Here is a 14,668-nt window from a genome sequence, read left to right on the forward strand (position 1 = left end):
CAGACTAACAAGAAAGCTACAGACCAAATTCCATCTGTAACTAGGAAACAATTCTATAATATGTTGCCAAAAAATATAAAGCAACTCCAAGGCAATCTTTTCATGGGCAAGTTGAAAAATTTGTTAATAGAAAGATGTTTATACTCATTAAAAGGATTCTGAGCTGCAGTACTCTTAGTTTATTCTTTTACATACTGCAGTATATTAGTGGTGGTATTGTTATGATTGGCTAGTTGATGTATATAATCATTATATGTATGGAGTGATATATAATGTGCTAATGTGTTTATAACATTATTGCATGGAATGATATACAATGTGCTACTTGATGTATATATTCATTCTTGGAATGACATGACATTGATATAATTGTACAAAAAATGACGATGTCCAAGACTGTAAATTTAACATGGACAAATAAACATTATTATTATTATTATTATTATTATTATTATTATTATTATCTATTTTGTGGTGTGGTCACTTTACAGCTTGCATTTGTGCTACTGCTGTAAAAAATTTTCTTTAATTATTTTTTGTTAAATGTAGGACTCAATTTGCATTTGGAGGAAATGAATGGCAAAAATTATGTAAAACTGGTAAGATTGCAAATTCAATAGACTATTTCTAATCACGGTTGTACTCTTTTAAGACAGAACTCATAGGCCAGGCATTTTTGACGAATTGTGATTGGTGAGCAAAATATCCAGAAAAAATGTAAAGCAAATGATTTGCTGTTAACCTTAAATTATGTATACTTATTTGTTTACCTATATAATTCTTTTTATGTAAGCAGCATACCCTGCTGTAGCAGGGAAAAGGAGGGAACTAGCCAAAAAATGCTCCTGTAAGAGCAAAAAAAAAGGTGAATGTGTCCTTCTTTAAAAGACTCTGATAGAAAAGTGGGGAACCAGCTGCCTCAATCATCATTCCACCTTTCTGAGTAAAAATTATGGCATGCAAACATAATTGCATTCTTTTAATATAGATTATTCTAAAGCCTTTAGCCAGTTTCTCTTTGTAGTTAAACCTTGATACTCAGCATCTATGTCTCACTGCTACTGTCTCTTTCCAAAAGTCTCCTTTCTCTACCACTGATTTACAGTATTTCCCAGTGCCACTCTCTCCTGCCTCACTTACACCATCTTCTTTTCTGCTCTCACTGTCTTCACTATTCATCACCAGCTCAGAAATTATGGCAGGGAGGGGGGGGGGGGGTCCAATTTATATTTTCCCCTATACTCATGTGTTTAGAATTTTGGTCCAAAATGCAACCTCCCCTATACCCACTTGTCTCGGAGGGTTCAGACTGCCCAAGTCTATGTTTGGTCTCCAGTCATCCCTATTTTCCATTTCTGTTGTCTTCTCTCCATTATGCTCCCATTGCTTCAATCTCCATCCATTTCTCTTTTATTGTCATTGTCTCTCATTGGCAATCAACCTCTCCTCACAGTTTGGTTCCCACTGTTATTTTCTTCATCTGTCTCTCCTTCTCTTTCATTGCTGCTTTCACTCTACCACCATCACTGTCTCCTCTCTTTTTTTCTTCCACTGGCACTGTCTCCTCCCTATTTCACTGCCACTGTCTCTCTGCTATTCTCTTTCAGCACTAAGAGTGTGAATATGATCACATGCTAAAATTTTTGAGGAGGAATGCAGAATCAGGATTGAGGCAGCTTGTTCCCTATTTTTCTCTCAGAGCCTTTTCAAGAAAAAGACATTCAACTTTTTTGTGCTCAAATAGGAGTGTTTTTCCACTGGTTTATAAATATTCGTATTACATTATTTCACATTCTATGTAGCTATACCATAAAAGTATGTTATATAGATGGGCTCAGGTATTTTTGTACTTTTGATGTAATTGTTTGTGTAATTCTTCTTCTGGATGATGTCCTGTCTATCCCTACTTGAGAGAGGAAATAAGAAATCACTGCTTTGCTTCAAATTTATGATTTGGTTTTTTATATATTTGTATTGTTTTCAGATAGTGTTTGGTCACTTCAGAAGTATGCCAAGTTAGAAAATGGTTCTTGGGTGCAAGTGGATGGCAATGGAGATCTAGACCTCATAAAACAGGTTTGCTTTTAATCTGTACTAGTTTGCACACCATTGTTCTGTTGCTAGGTGTCTCATTATTAAAGGTGTAAATGCATACAGTTGAAAGTAAATGATACTATTACAAAAAAATCTGAGTAAACATGGGCTCTAAAATGAATATCTTACGAGCTACGAGCACTTCCTCATCTTTGATATCATGAAACAAATTGCTTGTACTACTAGCTCTGTGCTTTTCATGCTTTGAGAGGTGATAGTATGAACCAAAATAAGGAAAAGAATGTACAGTAAATATGGGCCTGAAGAGCTATGAGCACTTCTTGATCTTTGCTGCTATGACATACATCGCTCCTACTGAACCAGTGGTCATAACTCTTAAGGTATGCATTTTAGAGCCCATGTTTACTGAGGTTTTTTTTTTTGCTTTTAGCATCATGTACTTTCAATTATATGTATTTACATCATGAATTATGAGACACCTTGTGTAGTATGAAAAAAATCGATTGACAGGCTAAAATTGAAGTCTAATATTGAAGTAATTAATGTTAATCTATTACTTCAAAAATTTCTAAATTTTGAAATAAAATTTAATGCCCATTAATCATGAAAAACGCATTGTGAGTAGGGTTGTGTATACAATAGATTAAACTGGTTAATAACCTTTAGGTGTACTGCTGTTGTGAAATATTTATCTATTGATCTGATGGAATTACATTTTCCTGGAGGCATATGAGTCTCAACCATATCTTCAAAAAGGATAAAAGCTGAAGTAATGAATTAAAATTGCTTAATTGTAATTAATTCATCGCATCAGCTTCTATCCTTATCAAAGGCGATATTGACCATTTGGGGAGTGTTTGTTTGGAATGGATGTGGTGGCAGAAAGGTTGAAGAGTATACTTAACACTCACATGTAGAAGAAGGTGTAATTAGATGAATGACAAACCCTAACTTTACTTAACTAAGGTTTATTCAGTACTTGCACATACAAAAACACTGAGTGAACTGCCTCCGGCCAGAATGCATATGGTGCAAATACAGTTACAGAACATTCCACTACAATGATTCCTGACGTTTGTGGACACTGTAGTCGAACCGAATATGGAAATTAAAATTTTACCTTTCAGGTGAGATTTGAACTCATGACCCTACATTCAACAGTCTAGTATCATAACCACTACACCACAATGACTGGGCTACTCAGTTTCTTCCACGACAATATGTATTGGGATAGCTGTGTGTGTAACTGCAGGTAAATATGTTTCATGGGAAATCTGAACTACTGAAAAGGGCTTTGGTCATGTCAGAATAATTTTATAGTAACAAAAAAAAATACATTAAATAAACTTGGACAAACGGAAGTTAAATATATATCAGAAAAGAAGCCAGGTTGAAAATGATTTGTCATGAAGAACAGAAGAGACTGTGAAGTAGGTTAATGAGTCGAAAATATGAATTATTGCAAAATGAAAAAAGTTAATATTTATTTTCATGCAGGAAGAGCGTAGTATGACTGCATTGTATTTATGAATGACTTGAATCTTCCCGATAAATGAAAACTATGTATTGTACTGGGACACAAACATAAATCATCCTCAGCTTCAGACCAGCCAGGATTAAGAGAAAGGGTTGGCAGGCTTGAAAATGTGATAGCAGGCTATGAGTTGCATCAGGATAACCGTCATTGTACTCATATTTGGCCATTATATTTAGTTTACATTGCACTGGCACCCTTTGGTAGTGAGGTATGTGCTGTGCTCTTTTTATTTTAATTGTGTTCTTTAATCTTTGTGACTTATAGTGCTGTTGGAACTCTACCCACCCTCAATGTTGGACTGGGTCTTTCCCATATCTGTTTTGATCTCAAATAGTAAGTATTGTTCTGTCCATGCTATATCTGCTGAATGTTAGTAGTATATGTAGGGCATGCCGGAAATATTATCTAACATTCTTTTTCTGATAATTTACACAGTTTTTACAGGTTTTTGTAAGAAAATGCAACTGTAATTGACACAGAATTGTTGAGGCTTTCATGGCCACTGGTGGTGGACTGGAGCTGAGCTCCTGGCCACAGATTATCTGTACCTTGCCCATCAACATCCAAGGGCTTTACAATGGTTATTACTACTGTGGTTTTCCCTTTGCTATTTGCAATGGTCATTCTCTGCAACATTGGAATCCATGGTCTGTTTACCCTGAGGCTTTGTTCTTTCTTGTTGAAGCTGTTGTCATGTTTGTGTATTTCTATAGCCTCCCAGAACAAGAAGGTGTAATAGCTCTTCTCCGTAGCAAGAACTTCTGTGCTAGCGAATTTCACTATTTGGTTGGTCTCACACAGTGCATGCTCCACCAGGTCAATTTCTCTACCCACCTCAACCTACAGTGCCACTTATGTACAGTTATCGTGGTGTTGATTGACTATCCAGTCATTCCAATGTAGACTTTTCCACATATGCACGATCTACAGTATATTCTTGACATGGCAAGTGGATCCCTTTTCTCCTATGCCAGTTTGAGTTGTACAGGCAAGCTTAAGCTTCCATAGTGACTCTGTCACTCTGAAATGAAGTAGGTGCTGTTTTGAAAGTTCCTGTTAGAATAAAATTACATGCTAGACTAGGACACGAACCAGTAAAAGAAATATTCTTATTGGCTGAACATGACTCTTGGCTCCCACAGCTTCACTTCAGCAATTACATCTCTCTTACTACTCACACTGAGCAGAACCTCTCTGCACCCCTTGCTGGACTTGTACTCATGGAAGAAATGATACTGCAAAGAAATGAGCTATCCAGTGCACAAGGGGGTATTTCTAGAATTAATCTTTCACTCTGTAGTGGAGTGTGTTGAATCCACACAGATTAAATTTATGTGCCAGTCAGCATTATATGCAGATGGAACAGTACAGAATGTGGATAACTTTGGTACGAAGTACCCACCATCATACACTGCACACTGGATTTCACAGCATACACAATGTGTAAATGTAGGGGACCAGCTGTATGTCAGCATCCTGAGTAGTCATAAATGCAATAAATCATTCCAAAGCATTTACCTGAATACTCATTACTTTGTGTAACTTTCTGATGCATCATCAGCTATACAATAATGTGTTAATTTCAAATCTATATCTGTTGCCATATTTGGTAATTGAGAGTCTGTGACCATATTATAAGATTTTATTAGATTTTATATACTCTGGTATCAATCACAAATCTTGCTTTATTTTAAGCTTTGAGGATTAATACAAGTCCCTACAAGTTTTAAACCTCAGCTCTCTTCAGGCAATCATTCAGAATAAATGTAGAATTTAAATGCAAATCTTAATATAAATTTGTATATGAAATGTTTACATTAAGGTTTGAATATAATAAATTTTCTTGAGACTGAGAAGCTTATGTCCATGAATCAGCATGGTTATAGAAAGCATTGTTTGTGTGAAACTCAGCTGGTCTTTTTCTCACAAGATTTACTGCGAGCTATGGATGAAGGGCATCAGGCAGGTACCATGTTTCTAGATTTCCAGCAAGTGCTTGACACAGTGCTCCATGGCAGGCTGTTAAAGAAGGTATGAGCATATGGAATAGCTTCACAGCTACGTGAGTGGCTTGAAGACTTCTTAAGCTACAGATCCCTGTATATTGTCCTCAATGGTGAGTGTTCATCAAAGACAAGGGTGTCATCAGGAATGCCTCACAGTAGTATGATATGACTGCTATTATTCTCCATATTTATAAATGATTAGGAGAACAGGGTGGGCAGCTATCTGAGTTGTTTGCTGATGATACTGTGGTGTACAGTACGGTGTCAAATTTGAGTGACTGTAGGAGGATACGAAATGACTTAGATAAAACTTCTTGTTGGTATGAACAATGGCAGCTACCTCTCGATGTACAGGGTGCAGCACTTATCCGGACAAATGAAACTTTTTTTAAAAACTAAATTTATTAATGCAAAATGAAAATCCTTTTACTTATAAGCAGTAGAATCTTTCAAGAGTAACATTACTCAATGTAACCCCCTACAGCTCCAATGACCACCTCCAGTCTTGACCTGAAGTGATCTCAAGCACTCTGTAAAACAGCACTGTCCATATTTGCGAATGCTGCTTTGATAGCAATGCATAGAAATTCAACATTAGGGTGTCTTCATCTTTTTGATAACTCTTTCAACTATACTCGAAACATAGTAGTTGAGGGGGTTCAAATCCAAGCTATTCAGGGGCCAGAACTCCTTTGGCCAGAACATGTCAACATTATCTGATAGCCAGTTTCGGACTAAATACTTCATGTGAGGTCCTTTTCTGCCATTCGATACATTGTTCTCTCACTGACATTCAATACTGATGCCAGTTTCCTTAGCAATTGCCCCAGGTCCTCCAAAATCAGCACCTGAACCTTTTCAACGACTGCCACAGTTTGTGACATGTGTTTCCTCAAACGATGTTTCCTCGCTGGGTTAGCAGAACCTTCCCCAAACTTCTCTGTAGCATTATACTTGGCCACAAATTTATAATAAATTGGTCTCGGTACCCAAAGAATCAAACTATTTCAGTGGGCAAACGCTTAGCACGAAGCCTTTCAATAAATGTGGCTTTTCAGTTGTACTTCACATTTGTCCATAACGTCTCGTCATTTTGATGTTATGACTGTTTACTACATGTCCATCACTTTCAAGAAAGCCAATTGCGACCTCTGGTGAAACTATGATACAGTGGGCAATTGAAATTTGTCTGGATTTTAGCCCTACCCTATAGAAAAATGTAATTTAATGCAGATGAGTATGAAAAACAAATCCACAATGTTTGGATACAGCATTAGTAGCATCCCACTTGACACAGTCACATCATTTAAATATCTGGTCACAACGTTGCAAAGTGATATAAAATGGAACAAGCATGTGACACTGTTGTAGGAAAAGCAAATGGTTGACTTCAGTTTATTGGGAGAAATCTAGGAAAGTGTGGTTCACCTGTAAAGGAAGTTACATATAGGACACTAGTGCAGTATACTCTTGAGTACCGCTCGAGTGTTTGGGATCCATGCCAAGTCAGATTTAAGGAAGACATTGAAGAAATCCAGAGACTGGCTGCTAGATTTGTTACTGGTGGATTTGAGAAACATACAAGTGTTATAGGGATGCTTTGGGAACCGAAATGGGAATCTCTGGAGGGAAGATAGCAGTCTTCTGGAGGAACACTATTGAGAAAATTTAGAAAACATGAATTTGAAACTGACTGCAGAACAATTCTGTTGCCTCTAACATACATTGTGCCTAAGGCTCATGAAGATAACACGTGAGAAATTAGGGCCCATATGGAGACATTTAGACGGTTGTTTTTCCCTTGTTGCGTTTGTGAGTGGAACAAGAAAGGAAATGACTAGTAGTGGTTTGACGTACCCTCCTTCATGTGGCATAAGGTGGCTTGTGGAGTGTAGATGTAGATGTAGAACCTAAATTTTGCAATGTTATTGTTACAGCTTTGTGTGGATGTTTTAATTCTGGTACATCAGACACTATTATTACTTAAAACATAAAAGATGAATAATTATTGTCAGTTGCAAGTTAAAATTTATGTGATGGTGTTTAAGAATGCCTTGAGACCTAACACAACCATGTAGCAACCAGTGGGCGAATTTGAAGGGACATAATCCAGTATTTAAATCACAGTAAAAACATAGGTAATTTACAAACTTGAACTTGCAATAATTGTTCATTAGGTAATCTAGATCTACATACATAGTTAATAATAAAGTCAGGAACACCAGAAGTGAAACACCACTAACATCCCACAAGAAATTGTGTCAATAACATCACAAAGTTTAGCTTAACCTTCATGTGATGTATATATTATGTTAAGCTTACAAATAAGTGCAATATTTATTCTGAATGATCACCAGATGATGAAATGACCCTCAAACATGCAGTGACATGTATTAATGAACACAGTTTAAAATAAAGCATGATTAGTAACTATATCAGGGGGTATAAACCTTAATAAAAACCTTTCATTGAAGATAATCATTTTTCGAAAATATAATGTAATTAGATGGATAAAAAAAGTCTACTCACCAAGCACTGGCAGGACAACACACATAAAAAGGAATTTAAATTTTCAAGCTTTCAGAGCCAGTTGCTCCTGCCTCTGATAGAAATGTTGAAGGGGAAGCAAGAGGGGTGTAGGAAAGGGATTGGTGATTTTTAGTAAATGGTGAGAGTTCAGAAAAGTCACACAAAACCCAGGTCAGGGGTTACTTAGAGGATGAGAATGATGAGAAGGAAAGATTGGTTGTTGGAGACAGCACCACACAAGATTTGAAAACTTGAGAGCTTAAAGGTGGAAGGTAGGGTAATATGCAAGGCAGAGATTATTGATAAAACATTGTGCACTAGTTAATAAGAGCGGACATTATATGTGGTAGAAGTGTGTGTGTGTGTGTGGGGGGGGGGGGGGGGGGGGGCATGGAAAAATAGACAGGTCAAAAAATGAAAGCTGTAAAAAAGTAATACTTACTGAAATGAAATGCTGAAGCTGGATATATTAATGTAAATTAAGGCTATGTGGATGGCAAGAACCAAGACATGTAACACCAATACCCACCTGCAGAGTTCTCAGAATATGGTGTCTGGTGAAAGAATCTAGATGGTACCTGTGATGAAACAGTTATGAGGACAAGACTATCGTGTTGTAGAGCATGCACTGCAACAGGGTATTGTGTGCTGCTTATTATACCCTTTGCCTATGCCCATTCATCCTAACTTATAATTTGGTGGAAGTCATGCTGCTGTAAAAGGCCAGCTGGCTGTTGTGACCGAGTGGTTCTAGGCGCTTCAGTCTGGAACTGCGAACGCTACGGTCGCAGGTTTGAATCCTGCCTCGGGTATGGATGTGTGTGATGTCCTTAGGCTAGTTAGATTTAAGTATCTCTAAGTTCTAGGGGACTGATGACCTCAGATGTTAAGTCACATAGTACTCAGAGCCATTTGAACCATTTTGTAAAAGGCCAGGCAGTGGTTATACAAGAGCTGGAGTATGACACGTACTCTTTTGCAGGTGGCCCTCCTTTTGTTAGTGTATGTTTTGCCAATTACAGAGCTAGTAAGGGAGGTGGTAGGAGGATGCATAGGACAAGTCTTAAAGTGGGGCAGTCATAGGGGTAGGAGCTATATGGTAGGGAAATGGGTGGAGAAGGAATGTAGGGTCTGGCAATGATATTGTGAAGTTTGGGAGGACAACAAAAAGCTATTCTAGGTGTGGTGGGCAAAATGTTGGACAGAATGGACCTCATTTCAGGGCATCATTTTAGGTAGTCATAGCCTTGTCAAAGTAGCTAGTTAATATATTTAAAACTAGGATAAAACTGAGTGACAATAGGAGTACATATAATTTTGGAGGGATCAGCAATAGCAGGATTGGGTGTAATGGCCCAGGAAATCTGCTTTTGAACTAGGCTAGTGGGGTAATTACAGCCAGTGAAGGCTGAGGTGAGAATGGTGGTGTACTGATGTAAAGAGTCTGCATGTGAAGAAATACATTTGCCTCAAATGCCAAGGCATTCAACATAAAAAGTGTGGCAACTGTCAAAATGTAAGTACATTTGTTTGTTCGTAGGTTTAATGTAAACAGAAATGTGTAGCCGACCTTCAGTGAGGATGGGGTCATTGTCAAGGAAAATGGCATGGGATTCAGAATAGGACCATGTGAAATCAAATTGGGAGAATATATTTAGAGTTCCCAAGAATTTTAACAGGTCAGTCTCACTATGGGTCCGTATGCCAAAGATGTCATCAATGTATCTAAACCAAACTAAGTGCTGAAGGTGTATGGATCCAGGAAAGCCCTTCCCAAGCAACCAATGAAAAGATTGGCATAGAAAAGAGCCAACCTGGTTCCCCTGGCTGTGCCCGATCTGTCTGTATGTGTGCCCCTCAAAGGTTGGTACGTATAAAGTTGATTAGAGTGAGCAGGAAGGATGTCATAGGTTTGGAATCAGGTGGGTGCTGACTAAGTAAATGTTCAGCAGCAGGCAGACCCCGTACATGGGGGTGATGGTATGGAGGCAGGTAGCATCAGCGGTGACAAACAAGATGTGTCTTGGGAGTGATTCAGGCACAAATTTCAGATGGTCTAGGAAATGGTTGGTATCTTCAACATAGGAGTGATGTCTTTGTATTATAGACTGCTGGTGTTTATCAATTAAGGAAAATATAAGTTAGGTGGGTGCTTTGAAGCCAGCAACTATGGAATGGCCAAGGTGATTGGATTTGTCAATCTTAGGATGAAGGTAAAAGGTGAGGTTTCATGGTTTATGTGGGGTAAGAAACGCTATGGACTGAGGTGTTAGTCCTTGTGAGGAAACTGAGGTGTTAAGGAGCAACTGCAGGTCAGTTTATATTATAGGGATGGAATCTTGATGGCAAATGTTTTATGTCAAGATGTCAGACAGCTGGCACACCAATGCTTACACACTCTAGTCAGTCTAGTACCACAGTGGTAGATCCCTTGTCTGTCGTGAGGGTAACAATGGAGTCATTGATTTTTAGGGAACAGAGAACCCTTAATTTTGTAGAGAAGAGGTCAGGATTGGTTGTGGGGATCTGAGAAGGCTTGTGAAGCAACACTGGATGTGAGGCATTTGTGGGACGCTTGTAAGGGATGGTTTTGAGGTAGTTGTTGTGGATCAAGTTGGGATCATAGTTGTAACTATTCAAGTCAGGGTTCAATGTCAGGTTTGCTGTTGGAAAGGTTTTGCAACTAGGTTGAAAAGTGATATTTCCAGTTGACATTAGCTGATAAACACCTGCAACCTACAGGACAAAGACTTCCCTCTTATATTAAGCACACCAAACATTTCCTACATCATCTGAAATCTGTGCCTGTCCCACCCCCACCCCACACCTTGCTTGTCACCATATGCTAACTCCCTCTACACAAACAACCCCCACATACATGGTCTGTCTGCTGATGAACATTCCCTCAGTCAGCGCCCACCTGATTCCAAACCTATGAAATCCTTCCTACTCCCTTTACCGAGCGAGGTGGCGCAGTGGTTAGCACACTGGACTCGCATTTGGGAGGACGACAGTTCAATCCCGTCTCCGGCCATCCTGATTTAGGTTTTCCGTGATTTCTCTAAATCGCTTCATGCAAATGCCGGAATGGTTCCTTTGAAAGGGCACGGCTGATTTCCTTCCCCATCCTTCCCTCACCCGAGCTTGCGCTCCGTCTCTAATGACCTCGTTGTCGACGGGACGTTAAACGCTAATGTCCTCCTCCTCCTCCTCCTCCTCCTCCTCCTACTCCCTTTAATCAACTTTATACTTATCAACAACTACTTTACTTTTGAGGGGCTGACATACAAACAGCTCTGGTGCACAGCCATGGGAATCCCAATGGCTCCTTAAAATGCCAGCCTTTTTGTGGGTCACTTGATGCTTTCCTAGCAGCCATAAGACTTCAGTCCCTGGTTTTGATTTAGATGATATCTTTGCTATATGGACTCATGATGAAGCTGATCTGTTAAAATTCTGGAATCTGTACATACAATTTCCCAATTAAATTTCACATGGTCCTATTCTAAATCCCATGCCACTTTGCCTGGAATTGACCCCATCCTCATCAAAGATCAGTTACATGCTTCTGTTCGCAAACAAACATACTTACATTGTGACAGTTGCCATCCTTTCCAAGTCAAATTTTCCCTCCCATACAGCCTTGGCATTCAAGATAAACATATTTCTTCAGATGCATTATACACCATCATTCTCATCTCAGCTTTCACAGTACATAATTACCCCACCAAATTAGTTCAAAAGCAGATTTCCCAGACCTTCACATCCAATCCTTGTACTGCTGTTCCCTCTCAAAAACAGTTTAAGAGAACATTTGTCACTTAGATTATCCTGGTCTTGAATATATTAACAAAGGTATGACTTCATAAAATCATTCTCTGAAATGAGGTCTATTCTGTCCGATGTCATGCCTGCCACACCTGGAATAGCTTTTCATTGGGCCCCCAATTTCTGTACTGTTCTTGTCAGACCCTATGTTCTTTCTGCACCCATTTTCCTACCATATGGCGTCCAGCCCTGCGACTGTCCCTACTGTAAGACTTGGCGTAAGCACACTCCTACCATCAACTATACCAGTCCTGTAACTGACAAAACATATACTATCAAAGGGAGAGCCACTGCGAAATGACATATCGCATACCAGCTGTTATGTAAACACTGTTCAGCCTCTTACGCTGACATGACTGCTACCAAATTGTCAGTTAGGATTAATAGGTATAGGTGGAAGAGGGTGTATACTGGCAACATAAAATATCCTGTTGCAGAGTGTGCTCTACAACATGAAGGTTGTGATCTCAGCATCTTTCATGACACATGTCATTTGTATTATTCCTTCGGAACTAGTTTCTGAGAACTCCTCAGGTGGGAACTGGTATTACATGTCCTGGGTTCTCAGCACCCACCTAGTTCTAATTTATGTTAATTTCTTTGGTCTCAGTATTTTGTCACAGTAACTATCCCTTCCTTCACTCCATTTTAGTTTTGCCCATCTTTTATTTTCTGACCTGCCTATTTTTCCCCACCTCTACCACATGCAATGCACATGATGATATGGCACTTGAAATCTGTTTACGGATTAAGTTTGGAGGGTAATGCCTGTCTGTGAAGGCCTTTTTGAGGACTTTAGCATACTGAGAAAGATACTGTTAGTGATTAGTGGGTTTAATGTGGACAGAGGTGTGGATGGTATCATCAGAGAGGTGGAGGTAGATGCCCAGGAAGGTGGCACTTAGGGTAGAGGATGAGCAGACAAATCAGATAGGAGCAAAGTTACAGAGGTTGTGAAGGTATGTGGGTAGGGTGTCTTGGCCCTGAGTCCAGATCATGAAGATATCATCAATGAACCTGAACCAGACTAGAGGTTGGGACTTTTGGGAGGCTAGAAAGCTTTCCTTTAAATGGCTCATAAACAGGTCAGCATATGAGGGTGCCATGTGGATACCCATGACCCTGCCGCAAATTTGTTTGTAAACTTTCCTTACAGATGGAAAGTAGTTGTGGATCAGGATACAGTTGGTATGATGTATTGGTTTGGAGTCTGAAGGATGTTGGGAGAGGTAGTGTTTGATAGCAATAAGGCCATGAGCATGAGGGATGTTGGTGTATAGGGAAGTGGCATCAACAGTGATGAGTAGGAAACTAGGAGGTAAAGGGGTGGGGATGGTGGAAAGTCACTGAAGGTAGTGGTTAGAATCATTGATATGGGAGACTAGATTTCGGGCAATTGGTTGGATATGTTGGTCACCAAGAGTGGAATTTATTTCATTGGAAGCACTATAGCTAGATACAGTGGGATGTCCAGGATTGTCGGATTTGGGGGTTTTGACGAGCATGTAGAAGGTGGATGTCCAGGTTGTTGTTGCTGTGAGGAGTGTGATGGACTCAAGTGAGAGCTTCTGGGAAGGGCCTATGAAATTCAGTGGGAATGGAGATTATGTTGGACTTCCGGATGGGATCATTCTGGCAGAGCTTGTAGGTGGAGGAGTTGGACAGTTGTGGGACACCTTCCATCAGGTAGTCACTGTGACTAATAAAGACAGTGGTGGTTCTTGGCATGTTTAAGGGGGACTAAACAGCTAAGGTCATCAGTGCCCCAATAAAGACAGTCATAGAGCCTTTGTCTTCAGGGAGGATGATTAGGTCTGGGTCTGTTTTCTGGTTGTATACAGCTGTTTTTCCCAGGAAGGATGGTGAGGCCAAGTTGGAGGTAAGGAATTCCTGGTAGCTGACTAGGTGGCAGTGGGAGGGGGATCACAGCTGGATGGTGGTACAAACTGGGAGAGACAAGGTACAGTACTGGAAAAAGGTTGGCTTTTGTTGGAGGGATTTGAGGTGTCCCGTGGCGAGGACTCTCCAACAATAACACACAAATTTCCAAAAAGGCACAAATTGGCAAGTAAGGGTTTATCACTGCACCAAAAGCAAACAAGCTGCAAATTTAGTTGGCAGAAGTTCCTCTTCTGGAAATTTAAAAATGGAGCAAAATAGTCTCTTTCAATTATTGCAGTTAAATAATTCTTGCATTGTTACTTTGAATATTAATCACTGTCCAGTGTGCAGTTTATTAGTAAAGACATCCAATGAAAAAATTAAGTCTGTTCAATGAAATGGGTGCCATCTGGAACCTTCCCTCCACTGCCTGCTTCTCTGAACAACACCTGCCTGCCGCCGTTGGATAAGCAGCTGCAGCAGCAAGTAATATAACCCTAGCTTACTTATTTGTTAGATAGTTTAATTAATTTCTTTGCGTGTTTTTGGGTACTTGCATTGTTTAATTCATATATTTCAGGCGTATTATAGTATTTGAGGGTTGTAGCATCGTGCCTTAGTACCTGAATAGTGCAAATTCGCGTAGTCGTCTGTCTTCTGTTTTTGTTGTGAACGGCCAGTGTCGGTTGGTCACAGTCAGTGTGCTCCCTGCCGCCGTTGGATAAGCAGCTGCAGCAGCAAGTCGTATAAACCTTGCTTACTTATTTGTTAGATAGTTTAATTAATTTCTTTGCGTGTTTTTGGGTACTTGCATTGTTTAATTCATATATTT

At 39.5% G+C, this 14,668-nt stretch overlaps 1 protein-coding gene across 2 annotated transcripts in view; it reads left to right on the forward strand.

Annotated features, from left to right (window-relative positions):
- The window catches only part of LOC126268145 (uncharacterized), a 100,536-nt gene that overhangs the window by 20,104 nt on the left and 65,764 nt on the right, over positions 1 to 14,668 (forward strand). For both annotated transcript variants that reach the window (XM_049973678.1, XM_049973676.1), the window contains exon 2: positions 1,985 to 2,076. In XM_049973678.1, the coding sequence (XP_049829635.1) occupies positions 1,985 to 2,076 (92 nt within the window). The remainder of the gene's footprint in view (positions 1 to 1,984; positions 2,077 to 14,668) is intronic.

The sequence above is a fragment of the Schistocerca gregaria genome, chromosome 4 (genome assembly GCF_023897955.1).
Source record: "Schistocerca gregaria isolate iqSchGreg1 chromosome 4, iqSchGreg1.2, whole genome shotgun sequence".
In the NCBI taxonomy this organism is placed as follows: Eukaryota; Metazoa; Arthropoda; class Insecta; order Orthoptera; family Acrididae; genus Schistocerca; species Schistocerca gregaria.